This window comes from Ixodes scapularis, unplaced genomic scaffold (assembly GCF_016920785.2).
Source record: "Ixodes scapularis isolate PalLabHiFi unplaced genomic scaffold, ASM1692078v2 PGA_scaffold11__112_contigs__length_91849675, whole genome shotgun sequence".
In the NCBI taxonomy this organism is placed as follows: Eukaryota; Metazoa; Arthropoda; class Arachnida; order Ixodida; family Ixodidae; genus Ixodes; species Ixodes scapularis.
In genome coordinates, this window is record NW_024609837.1 from 35,075,398 (window position 1) to 35,094,098 (window position 18,701).

At 47.4% G+C, this 18,701-nt stretch overlaps 3 protein-coding genes across 4 annotated transcripts in view; all 3 read right to left on the bottom strand.

Moving 5' to 3' along the window:
• Nucleotides 1-3,090, bottom strand: part of LOC8036612 (basic proline-rich protein) — a 50,311-nt gene extending 47,221 nt beyond the window's left edge. For both annotated transcript variants that reach the window (XM_029973219.3, XM_029973220.4), the window contains exon 1: nt 2,953-3,090. The gene's annotated coding sequence lies outside the window, so the exon portion shown is untranslated. The remainder of the gene's footprint in view (nt 1-2,952) is intronic.
• A 2,458-nt stretch (nt 3,091-5,548) lies between these two features.
• On the bottom strand, nt 5,549-6,022 carry LOC8036611 (dynein light chain LC6, flagellar outer arm-like). The gene has a single exon (XM_002402981.4). The coding sequence runs from the start codon at nt 5,876-5,878 to the stop codon at nt 5,549-5,551; it is 330 nt and encodes a 109-aa protein (XP_002403025.1). The 5' UTR covers nt 5,879-6,022.
• Nucleotides 6,023-10,387: 4,365 nt separating this feature from the next.
• LOC120846049 lies at nt 10,388-16,510 on the bottom strand. Its single transcript, XM_040217664.1, has one exon. The coding sequence runs from the start codon at nt 16,508-16,510 to the stop codon at nt 10,388-10,390; it is 6,123 nt and encodes a 2,040-aa protein (XP_040073598.1).
• Between the last annotated feature and the right edge of the window lie 2,191 nt (nt 16,511-18,701).

Below are 18,701 nucleotides of genomic sequence, written 5' to 3' on the forward strand. Positions count from 1 at the left end.
AATCAGCTTATCAATCATGCCCATCTCCAAGGGTCTCAAAGAATGATATATTGTTCTTCTTGCATATTTCAAGGCAGGAAAGTTATTTTTCAGTGCCTCCAAGCACCGACACCGCTTGTGGGGGTTCTACGAAGATGTATGCTTGTTTCGCCGGTGTGTGGATGACAAAATCTCGGTATATAAGAAACATCTCTATAAAGCTACCTGTCACCGGTGAATTTAGATCGGCTCACAAAGAGTGGAGAGGTCGAAAAGAAATTGCTCATTTCATGAGCCAAAATGGCAACCATTCGAGAAGCTTGGCGCTCCTTTCCCACGGTCCAGTTACTTTAATCAGCGCGGCTTGCATGTTGTGCGCGCACCACTGTGCAGCATTTGAAGCCTTGCCAGATGAGAGAATCATTTTTGAAGGGAGTGCCTGAAGGTTCTTACCTTAAAACTACGCTCTTTATAGTGCTCATCTATGATCTGCCATCGTTGTGTTTCCTCTGGCCTTCATTTTGCATGTGATTGCAAAAATTACTTTCCTAATATGCCAAAGTTATGCCCAACTTGGCTGACGGTCCCTAACTTTTCAAAGCGCCCATGCATTTCATTTTTAAAGGATCCTTTTTTCCTATATTCCTTCTTCATGAATCTAAACTTGGTTTAGCCTGTTTTATCCTACAAATACCTTGGTCTTTCTGTTGATTTGCATCTATCAGGGAAATATCATATTTGGTTGCTATAGTCATTCTGCCATCACTCTTTGGGCTAGCTAAAACATCCTTTCATTTTCCACCTCCAGACTTTAAAAAAATGCTGCATATATTTAAATAGTTTCGCTCAGCCTGAGTAGGTATTGAACATCTGGGGCCCACACCAGGTGTATCTTATCACCAAATAAGAGGCTTTTCAAAACCTAGTCGCACAATTTCTAGCCTCGTCCCACATTTCAAGCATTGTCCTTCTACAATGAACAGCCAATTTAAGGAGCTGGCATTATTACGATGCAAGCTTTCTTTTGTTAGTGCCTGCATTACAGCATTCACTACATTAAACCCGAAATCAATTAGTCACTCGATCAACTATTCATCTTTCTGTCAAGGTTACTAAGCCTAGTCACTATTGATCACACCTCACCTGAATCATTCATGCAAGACCAACTGTCCCACCTGCCACACCTTCTCATTTCTGTATCCTTTTCCCAACACAATAGCCTCACAGAATGACCGCACTGTCACCGGGACTAATCCTGAATGTCTTCATAGTCTGCCATTTGTGTATTACGTGATCGGTCATTGTTCATTCTATATGCTCTTGGTGTTTTCTTACTGTTTCTTTTTGCTTCCTCAAAATGGTCCAATTGAATGAACACAAGCATTCTTCACACTTTACACTTCCTTTTCCCAAACACAGACGCCTGGAAAAATCTATGAACAATTACATACACATTACCTCACAAATGTTAACAGATAATTTAACACCACTTCAAATTAAAAAACAAACAAATAAAGCAGAAAAAAAAAAGCGGAGATTAGACCAGTACATGCGCATGGATCCTCATAGCGAGTGTTTTGTTGATATTTTTTTAATGAACAGCCATTACTTCACTTATTCCCTAGCATTATTTCAATCACACTTCGCGACGATTCGCGACGACACGGGACATACACGAGGGAAAATATGCAAACCACCTTTCAAAAACACGATCCGATCAACGACATGATGACTAACTTCGAGATGGCCACGAAAGAGTAAACAGCATACAAGTTCTTTGATCCGATCATTTGGTCACCGAACGTCGTCGTCCCCACCAGCGTCCGATTAGATAAACGCGGAACACGTTTGCGCACAGAAAACACACTTCGCTTGACGCTTTCCTTTTTTTCTCTCTCACTACTATTTGAAGGAGACCGGCTTTTAAACTCGGTACGGGATATCCCCCGAACACTCCTTCGTATGCAGTGCAGACGACCGCTCTTTGACGCACCCTACAGCAACTGAATCATTTACGTGATTGCGAGCCTGCTTCTTTTTCCTTTCTACTTTTTGTTTAGTCTTAAGCGTGCAATCTCTGAGCGTAGCACGCGTCCAAGAACAAAACACACAAACGGAGGTTAAAGGAAATTAAAACAAAAAGTAGCGAAGTTGTTCACTTTGTCGTAAAAATGTCGGCGGTACCTCTCCCAACACGAGCAAAGCGGCAGGGGGGACATATTAGGGGCAAATCGTGTTTGTATTTTTTTTTTTTTTTTTTTCCTCCGATCACGGTTAGGAAGTCTTGAGCCGCGTATTGAAGCCGCACGGATCCCAACGAACGACTTAGGGAGCTCGCTGGTTGGAGAAGCCAACTTGAGAGATCACAAGGGGAAAAGAATAAAAAAGACGAGCGAGTTAAAGGATCGTTAGAGCCAGTTCTGACACACACCAGTGGTGGCGAGCGACCACAACATAAACACACACAAAAGCGCAGGCCTCGATTTAAAGGCTGCAGTACGCGCCGGCACGCTCTTCGAACGCGAGCCGTTCGTGGGAATAGGACGGTCTTTGTGGCGATTGGGAGCCTAAATTAGGGGCCGGAGCATCCGTTTGGACGCCCGAGAACGCATCGCGAAATTTAGCAAAATGGAAACTCGTGCCTGTGACAAAGACCCCGAAGAGAACCGAACAAAGACACACAACCGACCTTTCCGGCACAAAATGCGGCTACGAGGCCGACCCGGGGCTCGATCTCGAGTTCCCGGTTACACGGACGACTTTTTTCTAATTGCCTCTAATGTGTTTTCGCGTAATCCAAATAAAAAACAGCGCAAGAATAAAAGAAAAATGAGGGGGAAATTATGAGAGGGAGAGAAAAGGCTTGACAAGCTCTCCGCGACCCCGCCGTGCAAGAACGTCGAACTTGTACGGATCCGAGTTGGCCCGAGAGTTTGGACACCTTCCGAGCCCCCCAATGTCGAAAATACTTACGCAAGCACTAGCGGCGTTTGCGGCTGAAGCGTCCGAGGCAGAGCATCCTGGAGAGTTTTTGTTTTTTTCAGCAGCCACCTAACACAACAAAACGCTCCCGAACCGCCATTTTGAACGACAACGTCGTTTCGATGAAGGTACCCCTAGCGTCGGAATGCACAAGCTGTCGTACCGAGAAATTGATCCGCGGGCGCTTACGCATGAAAACGAAACCCCGAAAATTTTTTTAAAGGGGCCCTGCAATGACTTTTTGACTGGTTTTTAATTTGCACTGAACCTGAGCGTACCGAACGTAGTAACTTAATCCAACTTTTCTTTTCTCAAATTTCGCTTTATTTTAAAAGTTATAGGCAAATTAGAATTACAAAAACAAGCAAAAAATAACCTCCTTCATGACGTCGTAGGTCCTGGCTTGAGTGGCCTTGAACTAGAGGAGGAGTAGTGAGCTCATCGAGCTATGGTGAGCGCACACGGCTGCCGCGCTCCGTGTCGACGGCTCGAGAGGGCGCCACTAAAGCACGTGTTGGATAGGCTGTATGAAGCGGGCGGCCAGGGCAGCTCGCATTGCATTTGCAGCGCGACTAAACACTAATTCGGCATAACATTTCGTTGGCCACAAGCGACAGTAAACACGGGGTAAAGATCAGTTCAAAACGGGAGCCACTTCGCGCTGACGCACCGCCAAATGGCCAAATCGCCAGCAGGGCCCGCGCCGAAGGCCTTCGGAACGCTCGGAACCGGTCGGATTCTTGAGCCGGTATACGACCACAGCGCCGCCGCGTACATCCGGGGCTTTTCTACACTCCTCGTTTGGCGGAGCCTCATCCCACTAGCCTTTTCTAGTATGCGCCGTTTTTTTCCGCCGCTTGGTAGCGGGTATGTCGACGGGTCATTTCTCGTTTCCATACTTTCTAAACTGCATTTGTTTCTTTTCTGATCTAAAATAGTGAACAAAAACTACTTTCATACATAATTGAAACGGTTCGCGACACTTATATTTTGTATCTTGACTAAAAAAAAGCTCTTAGCGGCTTTGACCAGTGGCAAGCCCAGGACCAAAGACGTCACATTTTGAGCGCTTTCGGTACCGCGGGTCGCCCTCGTCGGTGGAGGAGGTTTCCGCGTCGTCCGGTTAAAATATGACGCACTGATATTTAGTTACTCTCTCCGTGCCCGCTGGCTTGCCCCAACCCCGAGAGACGTGGAAACCGCAAAAAAGGTAGACGCTTAAATATGATTGCAGGGCCCCTTTAAGTTCCACATTTTACGAAGTCACTGAGCTTCTTCGGGTACCGTTAAGCTAGGTGAAACGTTTCCCTTGATTCTTTTCGATTCTGCAAACTCGATTCAACGTAGGAATCTTCAAACGACCATCTACAGCACGGCACCAAGGGTCTCAAACACGCTGCCCGCGGGCCGTATGCGGCCCGCGACTCATTAGGACGCGGCCCGCAGGCAACCGGCTACGAGTCCCGGTTCCCATGTCTCGATCGCTGGAAATGGCATTCGCCATAGTGATCTCATCTCGTCAATTCATTTTCGCTCGGAAAGTAGCTCTGCACTTTTGACGGATTCACGTGGTTTATACTTATCTCAGTTATCTGTGTTCCTTTGCCCTTTGTTTCGCTTTATTTTTTGCTTCCCAGCGTTTTGTAATGTACAACAATTCCGCTACTAGGCTGCAAGCGCGAGCTATTCGTTGAAGGTAGATCGTGTACCTTAGTTAAAGGGTGTATCTCGGCTGCGCAAACTCTCGATCAGCAGGAGCAACTGCCAAAGATAAAGCGACAAGCTCAGAATTCTAGCCCTTAAAAAATATCACCATTAAAAAACAAGCATTTGTTCAGTGTTGTAATAAAAATCGTAAGGAAAGCAAGAACTGCCAAATTAACTGATTATTTTTAGAGGAATGTTGAGCTTGGTCAATTAGATAAAACAGCCAACAAAAACTTGCGTCGCAAGTGTGTGGACTAGAGCACGCCGTGTACACTTATGCCGCTTGTGGAGGTAAGTTATACGGCCAGGGGGACATATTATAGGGGGCTAATCGTAACAATCAATCGACTAATTAATTAAAATTAACGACAAAGTACTTGTCCTCTTGTTCTGTTAAAAATGCCAGCACGTTGGCGGGGCGGTGTCATTTTAATTATTGTTATCACGCCAGGTCAGGGCCCAAAGTAGTCATATACAGAAATAAACTCTAAAGATTTCGCAGGCAAAACTGCGAGTTTACAAAAAGCATAGAGCACGGCGTTTCTTCTTTTCAAACACTTTGAATGTCCCTCCCCCTTCTTCCGTCATACGTTGGCCCTCGACCTTTTCAGTGTGGGCTATCTGGCCCCCACACTCATATGAGTTTGAGACCACTGATTTACTACACAAAGAGCATTCTTGCAAAATTTTACAAGCAAGGAACACAACGACACAACCCCCTAAAGAAAGATATGAAGCGACACACCTTTTGTTCTCTTTTTTTTTTTTTTTTCTTCTTCTTCTTCTTTCGTTTTTACATTTCAATTTTGCTTGAGTCAGGGCCCCCCGCGTAGGAAGGCGCGCAGTCCATGAGAGGTGACCGGGACTCTCGGAGCAACCTTCACTTGAACTTAAAAATGCCGACGGCGATTCCCGAAATAGAGACGAACCCTCCCCGGTTCATTTCGCAGGTGCCCGTGATTCCGAAGTCCTTGCCGACGACGCAAAACCAGGTGGGCCCATACTTGGCCTCGAAGAAAGTCTTGACGCTCGTTGCGATGTCCGCCCAATCTTTGGACTCCTTCATGGCCTTGGTGGCGGCGTCTCGAAGTTCGTTGATCATATCCTGTGGCAGATCCCCATAGTGGACCTCCACGTCCATCGGAGCACCGCTGGACACTCCGGCGGATATGGGCCCAGCTGCTGCGGCCGACTGTGTAGCAGTGGCCATTGCGCCCGAAGACCTGCCTGTCAAATTCACTGCTAAATCGTCTTGAAGATCTCTGTAGGGCTGCCGGCTGACCTACACAGCTCGAGACACTGATTCTAAAGGCGAGCGCACGGACGTTCCCGTGCGCAATTTTGGCTGTCTTCGTTTTCCTCTTGACATACGTACCATTCACCAGATATAGGACCCGGAACTAACGGTGTGCATTTGGGTTCGTACGGTTCTTCAGATAGTAAAGGCCATTATAAATGTGTGGTACGGTCATGCCATTCACCAGTTAAGACGCGCGAAACAAGGTTCGGACGGTCCCTCAGACAGTGAGGGTCATCGGAAATATATGTTGCGGTCATGACAGGTTCAGAACCTACCCGAAGGTGTACAGAAGGTTTGGGAGGTTCTTCAAACAGTAAATTAATAGTATACAGGAGTCATATTAATATTTATTTTGGTTAAGGAGCTGCGGCACCGCAAAAAAGCAAATAGCCCCCCCCCCCCCCCCCCCCCCCCCAAAGGCCTGCGGCGCCGCATCTAATGATCATGTGATGAGATAGTGCACAAATGAGAGGTCCTGACGAATGTTGTACCGCAGAGAAGGCTAGAAGCGCGAGCTCATAACGTTGGGAGCTGCCCCTAATGCACGAGAGCTTGTGCCGCCGAGATGTGCCTTGGAGCAAAAAGGTCGCGCTTGTAGCCTTTCCTGCGGTACATCATAAGTTGAAACAGAGTATAAATGAAACCTGTGGTAGATCATGATATCCGATCTCCGTAAGAAATAAATAGTGTATTTATTTGGGATTGTGTAGACTTGACATGATATTCGTCTCGGGATTTGTGGACAAGCAAATTAATATACTATGTATTGGCAATATATATATATATTTTTTTTTAATTTCTTTTCATTTAAGTGGTGCTGCGACTCAAAAATAACAAGCATTCTATCAATGACGCTATCATATACAAGTGAATTTAATTTATGTGTTGTGGTAGAGCCTGTAAACCTACAACCGGAATTTTTCTCTGCAATTTAAATCTAATTGTCTGCTCTGCATAAAGCTGTAAAAGCCCAAGGGAGATAAAAATCCCTACCAACAGATGTGATGTCCCCCTTTTTGCATTATGTTTCAGATTTTCTGAAGATGAACAAGCCACCAGCCCACTTTTTTTCAACTTTCAAACAATTCAGTTATCACTCTTTTTATTTTCGTAATTTTTAGCTCCCCACCAATTTTTTCCCCCATTTTGCCTGGGGCAGCAATCACGCATTTTTAATGCTGTGTAACGTACCAGCACAGTACATCTTTTTAACGTTATGCCCCTCAAAGTTTGCGCGTACCCATAAATACGACGCCCCATCTGCAGTCGAATCTCGCGCTTTCCGCGTTCAAAACGAACGCAATCAACTGCCAACTGCGAAAGAAGAACACGAGCGAGCGCAGGGTAGTAAAAAATACATTATGTAGCCCGGTAGTTAAGCTCGCTCAATGTTATCGTTATTTTTTTGTCGCACCATGTTGGCACTCACACGGCAGCAGGGAGTTTGTTCACAAAGGGCGACGATCAATACACGGAAGCCAGCAGAAGGCTACACGAATTCCAATCTGCTACCGGCTCAAACTCTGGACACATAATCCGTTTAGCCGCGCAGCTCATCCGGGGACCACGGTGGCAGGCAGACAGGGCAGTGTTTTTCGCCTTGCAATCTTCGTGAAGCAGCAACAGCCGCACTCCGAAAACGAAACTGTTCCCGCACGAAGACCTCGAGCGCCGAGCCGCCAAGCGACGGCTGCATGCCGCCGACTGCGCCAAGCCGTCGAACCCACGCCCCCACGCGTCGCGCCTGGAGATAGCGCGTCTCTCGTTTCCTCTTCCCCCCTTCAAACCTCCCTCTCTTTGTTTCTCCCTCCATCTCCATCTCTCTGTTGTTTTCTCTATAAAAAAACTGTGAGTGCGCAGGCGAGCTGGTGGATGTTTATTTATTTATTTATTTCCATAAGGACCCCTTGCGGGGTATTACATAAGGGGTGGGCATGGTGGTCGTGTAATATATAATAAACAAATGCAAGTAGATAATACAAAATAAACAGTGTAACAAATAGACACTCAAATAAGGACTTGCAAATTATACAATACAAATAAAAATTAAACAGTAAACGCACACAAAAAATAATGAAAGGTTAAAAAAAATGCTAGATAAATGCTAGAAAAATTCTAAATATGATACTGGTGTTTAGTTAGACTGGTATACTGATGATAGCAATACTGGCTGTATGGACCACGTAAACATATGCACAAGTTAGAAAAATGAGAGGAGAGCTGTTTTAAATTTCAATGGGTCAGCAAGTGAAGTGATTTCACGGGGAAGATCGTTCCAGTCGTTAGCAGTTTTGACAAAAAATGAATTCATGAAAGTAGTTGTTTTAAATTTTGCAGGTATGACTTGGTGAGGATGGTAATTGCGGAGATGGCGTTCAGCAGCTACTTGAATGTATGACTCACACTTAGTAGCGTCATTAAATAGTTTATGAAAGAACAGAAGACGGGTTATTTTGCGGCGTATGCTGAGATCTTGTAAGTTATCTTGTTTCTTCAACGCTGTGACACTAGTGTTATACGAATAATTTGAATGAATGAACCTGACTGCGCGATATTAAATTGCCTCGACGTCGGAAGAGAGATATGACTGATGAGGGTCCCACACAGATGAAGCAAATTCTAGTTTAGGGCGAACAAGTGTTTTAAAGGCGAGAAGTTTGAGGTGATGTGGGGCTGACTTTAAGTTACGCTTGAGGAAACCTAAAGAGCGGTTAGTAGATTTAATTAGATGCTCAATGTGAGTTGCCCATGAGAGGTTTGGGGTGAGATATACACCAAGGTACTTATACGATGTGCAGGATGTTAGGGCGAAACTATTTGAGCGATACACAAATGACATTGGGTTAGTGCGGCGGTGGAAGGAAAGGAGCATGCATTTATCAGCGTTGAGTGACATTTGCCAGTCTGTGCACCACTTTTCGATGGTTATTAGGTCGTTCTGCAAGATAATATTATCGGCGGGAGAAATAATGCTACGATATATTACGCAATCATCGGCAAAGAGACGAATGTTAAAAGCTACTGATGTTGGAAGGTCATTAATATATATTAAAATCAAAAGAGGACCTAAAACAGACCCCTGAGGTACTCCAGACGTGACGGGAGAAGGATAAGAAGAGTGGTTGTTAGCGAGTACAAACTGGGTTCTACCGGTAAGGAAACAGTTAATCCAAGAAATGACGTTAGCATCTAAGTTAAGCTGGGAAAGTTTAAGCATCAGTCGGTTATGGGGGACCCTATATCGAAGGCCTTGGAAAAATCCAGAAAAACTGCGTCAGTTTGTATGTTATTGTCAAGATTACAATGTAGATTATGAATGAAAGCGGAAAGTTGCGACTCGCATGAAAACCCTTTGCGAAAACCATGTTGATAAGGATAAAAGAACTTATTCATTTCAAGAAAAGATACCAGCTTTCAGAAGATTACATGTTCCATGATTTTACAGGGTATGCGTGTTAACGAGATGGGCCTATAATTCAAAGGAGAGAACTTGTTGCCTTTTTTTGTAGAAAATGCAGAAAACCCGAGACTGGCAAAAGCAAGGAAACGGAGTCGAAGAAGAAAGACAGGGGAAGAGAGCGTCTCAATAAGACGTTCTCTTCCCCTGTCTTTCTTCTTCGACTCCGTTTCCTTGCTTTTACCACAGGCTTTCTCGATCTTTCTCGCAGACGGGATTTTTTTTTTAGTACTTTCTCTCTCTCTTTCGCCCGATTTCTTTCCCATACGTGGCTTGCTCGTGACGTCATCCAAAGAGCGCTCGCTCATATCAAACATATGGTCATCCATAGCCTCCTCTATACGGAGAAAGCCTGGCATATCGACGACGGAGCCATAGAGCGCGCGGCCGCAGGAAAAAGGAGAGGAGGAGCGCGCCGAACGGTGACCAATATGGTAGCGCAGAGCAGAAAGGGCAGATAGACTGCGAACGCTTGGGTCGTGAGCGGCCGCTCCCCGAACCACGCTTGTTTTTGTGTTTTCGTCACCGTCGTTTTTGTACTCCGGGAGAAACGGGCGCGGCGATTCGAAAGGGCGCAGGGAGAAACGGGAAAGGGTGGACGTTGAGTTTCTCCTCTCCACGATTATTCTGATTCCATGGCGCGCCTTAGAGCGACCACTCCTCAGATAGCGAACGACTGGATGTCATAGAAAAACTGTACTTTTATATCCATAACAACCACCGTAAAAGACGGTGCTTCGTAGTAGCGCGTTACATGGTGATCCCAGATCGAACGAGTCCAAAACAAAAAAGGAAGAAAAACACACACGGCACAGACTGATGCCAACGCGATGCGGCTAACCCTAGCAAGTCCAAACTCAACTAGATTGCAGTAACACCACACTCCCCGTCTGGTATCACGAGATACCACTATGACATCATAACGCAAAGTTCACAAACTGGACATGCACTGAAGTTTTGGATCAGTCTTCTTTTGAGATGAGAAGGACAGTCTCAGTGACTGGCCGTCGGAAAATTTTTAGTTCTCCTCTGGTCGCCGTCTTGATCTCGACTTTCCGTACTTTTCCATCCGCACTCGGGAAAGTGTTCACAATCACACCCATAGGCCACTCGTTGCGGTGAACCTGTTTGTCCCTTAGGAGCACAATGTCACCTTCCTTGAGGTCTCGACGGCTATCCTGCCACTTGCGACGGCTCTGAAGCGTTGTCAGGAACTCACGTCGCCAACGGTGCCAAAAGGAGTCTGCCAACCACTGCACTTGACGCCACTGACTTCTATAGAGATCCTTGACGTTGAACTCGCCGGGTGGTAACGTGTCTCCACCAACCTTCTGGGTAAGGAGTGTAGACGGAGACAAGATGTCCCAGCATTCCGGATCCATCGAAACAGGAACAAGAGGTCTAGCATTTATGATTGCTGAAACTTCTGCCAAAAATGTCACCAGAACTTCATGGCTGAGACGGCTCGGTCCGTGTTCTAACAACATGGAATCCAAAATACGACGTGCGATTCCGATCATCCGCTCCCAAGCTCCTCCAAAGTGGGAAGAATGAGGAGGGTTGAACACCCAACTGCAATTTTGGCTTGAAAGGAATGCTTGTACTTTGTCGTTGTCGAGACCACTAGTTCTCAGGTTGAGCTCTGAACATGCTCCGACAAAATTGGTTCCACAGTCGGATCGCAGCTGTTTCGCAGGTCCTCTGAGTGCGAAAAATCTCCTGAGAGCGTTAATAAAACTTGAAGCATCCATGGACTCTATGACTTCAATGTGGACCGCCCGAATGCTCATGCACGTAAACAGCACAGCCCAGCGTTTGCTGCTGGCTTCTCCACCTCTAGTTCGACGTGCAGTCACGTTCCATGGTCCAAAAACGTCAACCCCCACATATGTGAATGCAGGTTCTGTACTGAGTCGATCAACTGGCAAGTCTGCCATCTTCTGGTCCAGCTGTCTTCCTCGCAGTCTGCAGCACATGACACACCCGTGTATGTACGATGCTATGCAGCGTTTTGCTCCGATGATCCAGAAACCTGCGGATCTGATTGCTCCCTCAGTAATGTGTCGACCTTGGTGCTTGATCTGCTCATGGTAGTACCTTACAAGCAGCAAGGCGACGTGGTGTTTACCAGGTATGATTAGAGGTCTCCGCTCCTCTTGACTCAGCTGTGCGTTGTTGAGGCGACCACCGACTCTCAGCAAGCCCTTGTCATCAATACGAGGATCCAGTTTCCAAAGTGGACTTGATTTCTGGACTCCTTTCCCCTGTGACAAACACTCGAGCTCATTTGCATATGCTTCTAGTTGGACGGAGCGAATGACGAGGTTCTTTGCAAGAGACAAATGCTCGACAGATAGCTGTCCTGCTTGAAGGCAGCCACGTGGCAGGTCAGCTTCGTCGGCACGAGAAGGGCACCGAAAGTCGCCAGCAGCACGTATGAGGTATGCCACTGCACGCATCAGTCTAGGCCAGCTTGAAAAACGACTGAAACGATTAGTCCCGAGTCCATTTGTGGTCACACTGGTGGCTGAGACGCTTGCTTCGGGCCGGATTTCGGCATCAGTGTTTGGGTCTATCAGCTCAAACTCGTTCTGCAAGACGCATGAAGACTCTTCTTGACGATTTAAGAACTCTGGACCAGTCAGCCAAGCCGTCTCCTGTAGCCGGGCTGCGGGCACGAATCTTGTAGCAAGATCTGCAGGATTTGCATCGGTCCGAACGTAATGCCATTGTTCTGGTTGTGTAGATTTTCTGATGCGTTCGACCCTGTTGCCGACATACACGTAAAATCTTCTTGTTTGGTTGTGTATGTAGCCCAAAACCACCTTGCTGTCGGTGTAGAAATGCACCACATCTAGTTGTGTGTCTATTTCTTTCTGAATGAGCTCTGCCAGCTCCACGGCCAGCACCGCACCGCACAGTTCGAGCCTTGGAATGGTGTGTTGTGGACGTGGTGCTAGCTTAGCCTTGCCCATTATAAAGCCGACATGACACGCACCATCCGAGTCTGTGGCTCTCAGATACGCCACAGCTGCTACAGCCTTGGTCGAGGCGTCTGAGAAGATGTGCACTTCCTTCTGCTGAGCCGTGCTAAGTGAAACGGCCGCATAAGTGCGAGGCACTTCTAGTTGCTCGAAAGCCTGAAGGGAATCCTTCCAGTTCTCCCACTCTTTCCTCTTGTTTTCAGGAAGTGGTGAATCCCACTCGCAGGTTTCTGTGACGAGTTCTCGTAGGAGAGACTTCCCTTGTATGGTAACTGGAGCCACGAATCCAAATGGGTCGTACACGCTGTTCACCATTGACAAGACACCACGCCGGGTGAATGGTGTGTCCTGAACTGGAACCCTGAAGGTGAAGACGTCCTTCTTTACGTCCCAGCAAATTCCAAGACTGCGTTGGATCGGTGGAATGTCGTGACTCAGGTCGAGTTCCCTTAGATCTTTTGTGTGGTCCTCCTTGGGGAAAGCTTCCATCACTCTACTGCTGTTTGATACTATCTTGTGAAGCCTTAGGTTACAAACTGCCAACATTTGTTGCGTGCGTTTCAGCAGGTCGATGACACCATCTGCCGTAGGGAGAGACTTCAACCCGTCGTCTACGTAGAAGTCCTTTTCGACGAACTCCCTGGCGTCTTTGCCGAATTCTTCCTCTCCTTCCTGTGCTGTCTTCCGGAGTCCATATGTAGCCACTGCTGGTGATGGACTGTTACCAAAGACATGCACCCTCATCCGATATTCCACCACTTTGTCGTGGATGTCATTGTTGCGAAACCACAAGAACCTCAGGTAGTTTCGGTGGTCTTCTCGTACCAGGAAGCAGTAGAACATCTGCTGAATGTCCACTGTGACAGCGAAGAGGTCTTTCCTAAAACGAATCAGGACGCCCAGCAGGCTGTTGGTCAAGTCTGGTCCTGTGAGAAGAACATTGTTCAGAGAAGTTCCCTTGAACTGAGCACTTGAGTCGAACACGACCCTGGTTTCGCCTGGTTTGCGTGGGTGATACACACCAAGGATTGGAAGATACCAGCATTCCTCTTCTTCTCCTAGCGGTGGGGCTTCTTCTGCGTGGCCATTCCTGAACATCTTGTTCATGAATGTCGCAAAATGCTCCTTCATCTCTGGTCTCTTCTGCAGTGTGCGTCGCAGTGATGCAAGACGAGACTGTGCAAGCTCCTTATTATTAGGAAGCCGAGGTCTTGGCACGCGGAAAGGGAGAGGGGCTACCCAACTGCATGACTCATCTTTGAAGACTTCATTGTTCATGATGTTTAGGAATTTTCTGTCCTCCACCGATGGAGCTGGTTGGTCGTCGTCCTTCGTCGTCTGGAACAACGTGTCTGTCGTTTCTTTGACAAAGCAGTCTTTGATGGGTACACCTTGGGTAGGTGGTACGTGCTGGGTTGGATTGACGGGACCAGTGAATTTCTCCTTGACGAGAAAATGGTTGCGGCATGGTTCAAAAAGGGAGGGTCGTCCATTTTCAAGCACATTGGTCTTGAAGTTGGTGACACAGTCCGGCTTGCGTGTGCGACCTAGGCAGACGTCTCCTATGATCACCCATCCTAGGTCTAGTCGTTGAGCGAAGGGCGCATCAGGAGGCCCATTGCACTGCTGACGCACCTTGTGGACTCTCAGGATGTCTCTTCCCAGTAGAAGCAGAATCTGAGCTTCCGCATCCAATGGAGGTATGAGGCTCTCTATAGCCTTTAGATGTGGGTGATGACGTGCAGCGTCTGGTGTCGGAATCTCGTTCCTGTTGTGGATCATCTGATTGCATTCAATCAGGGTTGGGAGAGGTAGTTTCACGCTGCCATTAATATTTGCAACCAGAAACCCAGAGGCTCTCCTTCCTGTCGTTTCTGCTGTTCCAGCACATGTCTTGAGGGTATATGGCGAACTCTCTCCCTGGACATCAAAGAGGTTGAAGAATTCTGTCCTTGCCAGTGACCTATTGCTTTGGTCGTCCAAGATGGCATACATTCTCACAGCCTTTTGAGGTGTGCTTGAGTGACACACACTCACCAAACAAATCTTGGAACAGGACCTTCCACCGTAACCTTCCCCACACACCTCGGTGCACTTGGAAGATACGTCAGGTGATAGTCCGTGATGAATGGTGTCGTCTTCGGGATGCTGTCCGAGGCTCGAAGACAAAGGTTTGGAACTGTCCGGGTGAAGCGCTCTGGTATGTTCAGTGCTGTCACAGTCGTCACACTTGATCACAACTTTACAGTCCCTTGCGAGGTGGTTTGTAGAGGAGCAACACCTGAAGCAGATCCCAAATTGTTTCAGCAGAGACTTGCGTTCTTGCAGTGGTTTCTCTCTGAACACACGGCACTTTCGTAGAGGGTGAGGTTTCTTGTGAAGCGGGCACTGTCTGTTAGGGTCCTCCATCCTCTCGGCTGTGGCTGGCGAATAATGGTCGACGGCTTCTGGAGTAACGTCGGTCGCATGGACTGAAACGGGCGTGTTTCTGAAGCCTTCTCTTGCCGTGACCTTGTCATTCTTTGGGAACCTCGGAAAGGTGCTTCCCGTTGTGCCAAAAGCAAAGCTCGGGTCGTTCCGCATCCTGGCCTGGTCTCGGACAAACTTCGAGAAGAACGAGAAAGGGGGAAAAGAGACGTGATGATCTTCTTTGTACCTTGAGCCTTTCGAGATCCACATCTCTTGGAGACGGTGTGGCAACTTCTCCGCGATGGGGTTCACCCCTCTTGCCGTATCCAAATAGCTGAGTCCTGTCAAGTGGGGATCAGCTTTTGCGGCTTCCAGTTCCAGAAGCAGATCTCCCAGTTCCCGTAGTTTGTGAGTGTCTTTGTCGGAGAATTTAGGAAAGCTTCCGATCCTCTTGAAGAGCGCATCTTCTATTACTTCGGGTCGCCCGTAGCAGTCCTCCAGTCTTTCCCAGACTATCTCTAACCCCGCCGCGGGGTTGTCGACATGTACTGAACGCAGCCTCTTTGCATAGACCGAAGACTCACGGCCCAGCCAGTTCACGAGAAGATCTAACTCTTCATTTGCCGTAACTTCCAGAGTTTGCACCATACTTTTGAATGTGGCTTTCCATACTCTGTAATTCTCGGGGTGGTCATCAAACTTGACGAGTCCTGTGCTGACCAAATCTCGACGGACCAGGTATTTCAGCACACCACTCAATTCTGGGGCAACCTGCCCAGCAGGCAGTTCGTTTGAGCCATCGTGGACGGCAGCCTGGTTGTGCACATAGTCTACAGTGCGCTGAGCACGGACTTCTGATACATCTGAGATGGTTCGGTCAGAGCGATGCTCCCCGCCGTGCTGTTCTGCAGCCGCTTGCAGGATTTCTGCTTGAACTTCCATAGCAGCCGCTTCCCTTTCCAGCTGTAGGATCTGTAACTCAGCGTCTAGTTCTGCTTTTCTGCGCTCGTTAGCCGCAGCCGCACTCTTCTCCTTTTCTTCGAGCCTTGCTCTTTCGAGTTTCATGGCCACTTCCTTTCTGGTGAAAGAAGCACGAGTGCGCGCCGCTGCGGCCTCGGCGAGTGCCCTCGTTGCAGCCGTGCTTGTCGTGGTCGCAATCGAGTGTTCCGAACGCGTCGATCCTCCAGAACGTCTCGAGCCGTGATGTCGTGGCCCGGCAGACTTCGACGAGTGCTCCGAGTTAGCGTGTTCCGAGTCCCGAGACTTAGTGGCGCGGTCGGGCGTCTTTCCGGTGTCCATCAAGGCTTTCTGAACCGCGCGAGCTCTGTCGCGATCCGTTGTCTTCTGAAGGGCTAGCTCTAGCTGGCTTTGTTCCGCGTTGATCCCCGACAAGTAGGCCACGTAGCGTTCCGACAGCGCTTGGTAACGACCGTACTCTTTTCGGATACGGCCCGTCGCCGCTTGCTGCGTTTCGGCGTTTGTAGCCTGTTCAACTTCCCGAAGATCGTTTGCGATGCGCTCCCAGACGCAGTCGAGCTTTTGACGTTGCTCGTCCCGGTTCGCTTCGTAGTTAAGCAAGGCCTTCTGCGACAACGTTTTTTTTCTTCGCGGTCTCGAGTCTTGTGGCGGTTGATCCTTTATGGCGTTCTCACTCACGTGACCAGCCGCCGAGTCCCCGTCCGAAGGGTCCATCTCGTCCAAGCTTGCGTGGCGGCGTCCCGCGTTCGAGTTCGAGCTGAACCAAGGTGGCGAGGCCTAACGTTCCGACGCGCTCACTTGGCGTTCACCGTCTTTTACTATTCTGATTCCATGGCGCGCCTTAGAGCGACCACTCCTCAGATAGCGAACGACTGGATGTCATAGAAAAACTGTACTTTTATATCCATAACAACCACCGTAAAAGACGGTGCTTCGTAGTAGCGCGTTACATGGTGATCCCAGATCGAACGAGTCCAAAACAAAAAAGGAAGAAAAACACACACGGCACAGACTGATGCCAACGCGATGCGGCTAACCCTAGCAAGTCCAAACTCAACTAGATTGCAGTAACACTGGTAACACCACAACGATAGCGACAAGAAAAGAGAGCGAGAAAAAAAAAAAGATTGTTTCTGCGTTTGGCCGCTCGCTCTTTTGTGGCGCTAGCGGACAAGGTTCAACGAGGAAGGGAGGTGGGAGGTGGAATTGGAGCATTTATTAAGAAGAATATGAACTTTCAAAGGATCAGAAAGGAGTGCGCCGAACATTTGTGGCTGAAAGGAAAAGTCGCTGGGGAATCAACAGTCCTTGGAGTGGTTTACTTATGGACAGGGACAGGTGCTAAAGAGGAAAACAGAAAAATGATTGATTGCATATCAAGAGACATTAGTGAACTAGGGGAAGGCTCCGAAATAATTATTATGGGAGACATGAATGCCCATATTGAGGGTCTGGATGGGTATACGGACTCAACTGGAAGCATATTACTAGAACTGGTGGAAAAACATGACTTAGTTTTATGTAATACCAGTCAGAAGTGTGACGGGCACATAACTTGGGAAACTGGCAATCTGCATTCAACTATAGATTACGTACTCATGTCACACAAAATATATGGTAAGTTACAAGTAATGAACATAGATGAAGAAGGTTCCAAAAGTCTTGGTAGTGATCACAAACGTATTAAGCTGAATTTTTCCAGAGAAGTAAATGCTGAAACTAGACAACATAATTCAAAGCAAACTTTCTGCAGCGACAAAGAGTTGGAAATAGTTGTTGAAAGAATAGAGGCAGCAGTTTCAGGGCAACGGCATACAGATTGGACCTATGAGAGCCTAACTAGGCTTTTTGCTCTAGAACTAGACAAAGTTAAGAGTAAACGAAAGGGGAAGCAAGGGCATAGACCAAAAAGCTGGTGGGACAAAGAAGTGAAGCAAGCGATACAAAAACGTCAGGAAGCCTCTAGAGGACACAGGTATTCCAAGCGTAGTGGGGAGTCCGAAACGGAAGTAAAAAGAAAATGGGACAATTTTATAACATGTCGCCGAGAGGCATCCAGTTTGATCAATGCGAAAATTCAGAGAAAGGGTGAGGAATGGATGAGTAATGTAAGTAAGAAAGATAGAAACGCTGCCAAGAAGTTTTGGGAGCACTTGAACTCACTCGGTGAAACAACGCAAGCTAGACAGAGGTTCATACTCTCGCATCAGGGAGATCAATTAGAGGGAGATGATGCGATACAATATATAGGAGCAGTGATGGAGGAGAAATTTCGGGAACGGTTACATGTGGAAGATAGGAGAACCGAAGGAAGTAGCAGTCCAGTTTGTGACATCGCGGATTTTGGACAAAGAGAATGGGAAAAGGCGGAACGAAGAGTCCCTAGTGGCACGTCGACAGGCACAGACGGTATCCCTATCAAGCTGGTGAAGAATTTGGGTCCTAAATCTAAGGCAAAACTAAGGGAGGTGGTGAGTACCATGATAACAAAAGGAAATATTCCAGATGAATGGAGGCTTAGTAGGATGAGTATGATATATAAGGGAGAGGGAGATAAGTCTGATATTAGGAATTATCGTCCTATAACCGTGACACCGGTTATTTACAGGTTGGTAATGCAGATTATAAAGAACAGACTGGAGGAATGGGTAGATTGCGAGGGCATACTGGGCGAATTACAGAACGGGTTTCGAAAACAAAGAAGGTTGGAGGACAATTTATTTTCTCTAACACAGTGTATAGAAATAGCGCAAAAAGAAAACAGACAGCTCTGGCTGGCATTTCTAGATATCAAGGGTGCCTATGACAATGTGAACCAAAGGAACCTGTGGGACATAATGGAGAACTTAAACCTAGATGAAGGACTAACAGCACTATTAAGGAACATTTACAAAGATAACAAGGT

Excerpts from the sequence above, each read along its gene's own strand:
- LOC120846049 (XM_040217664.1), bottom strand. The coding sequence starts at position 16,510 with ATGGACCCTTCGGACGGGGACTCGGCGGCTGGTCACGTGAGTGAGAAC.
- LOC8036611 (XM_002402981.4), bottom strand. The coding sequence starts at position 5,878 with ATGGCCACTGCTACACAGTCGGCCGCAGCAGCTGGGCCCATATCCGCC.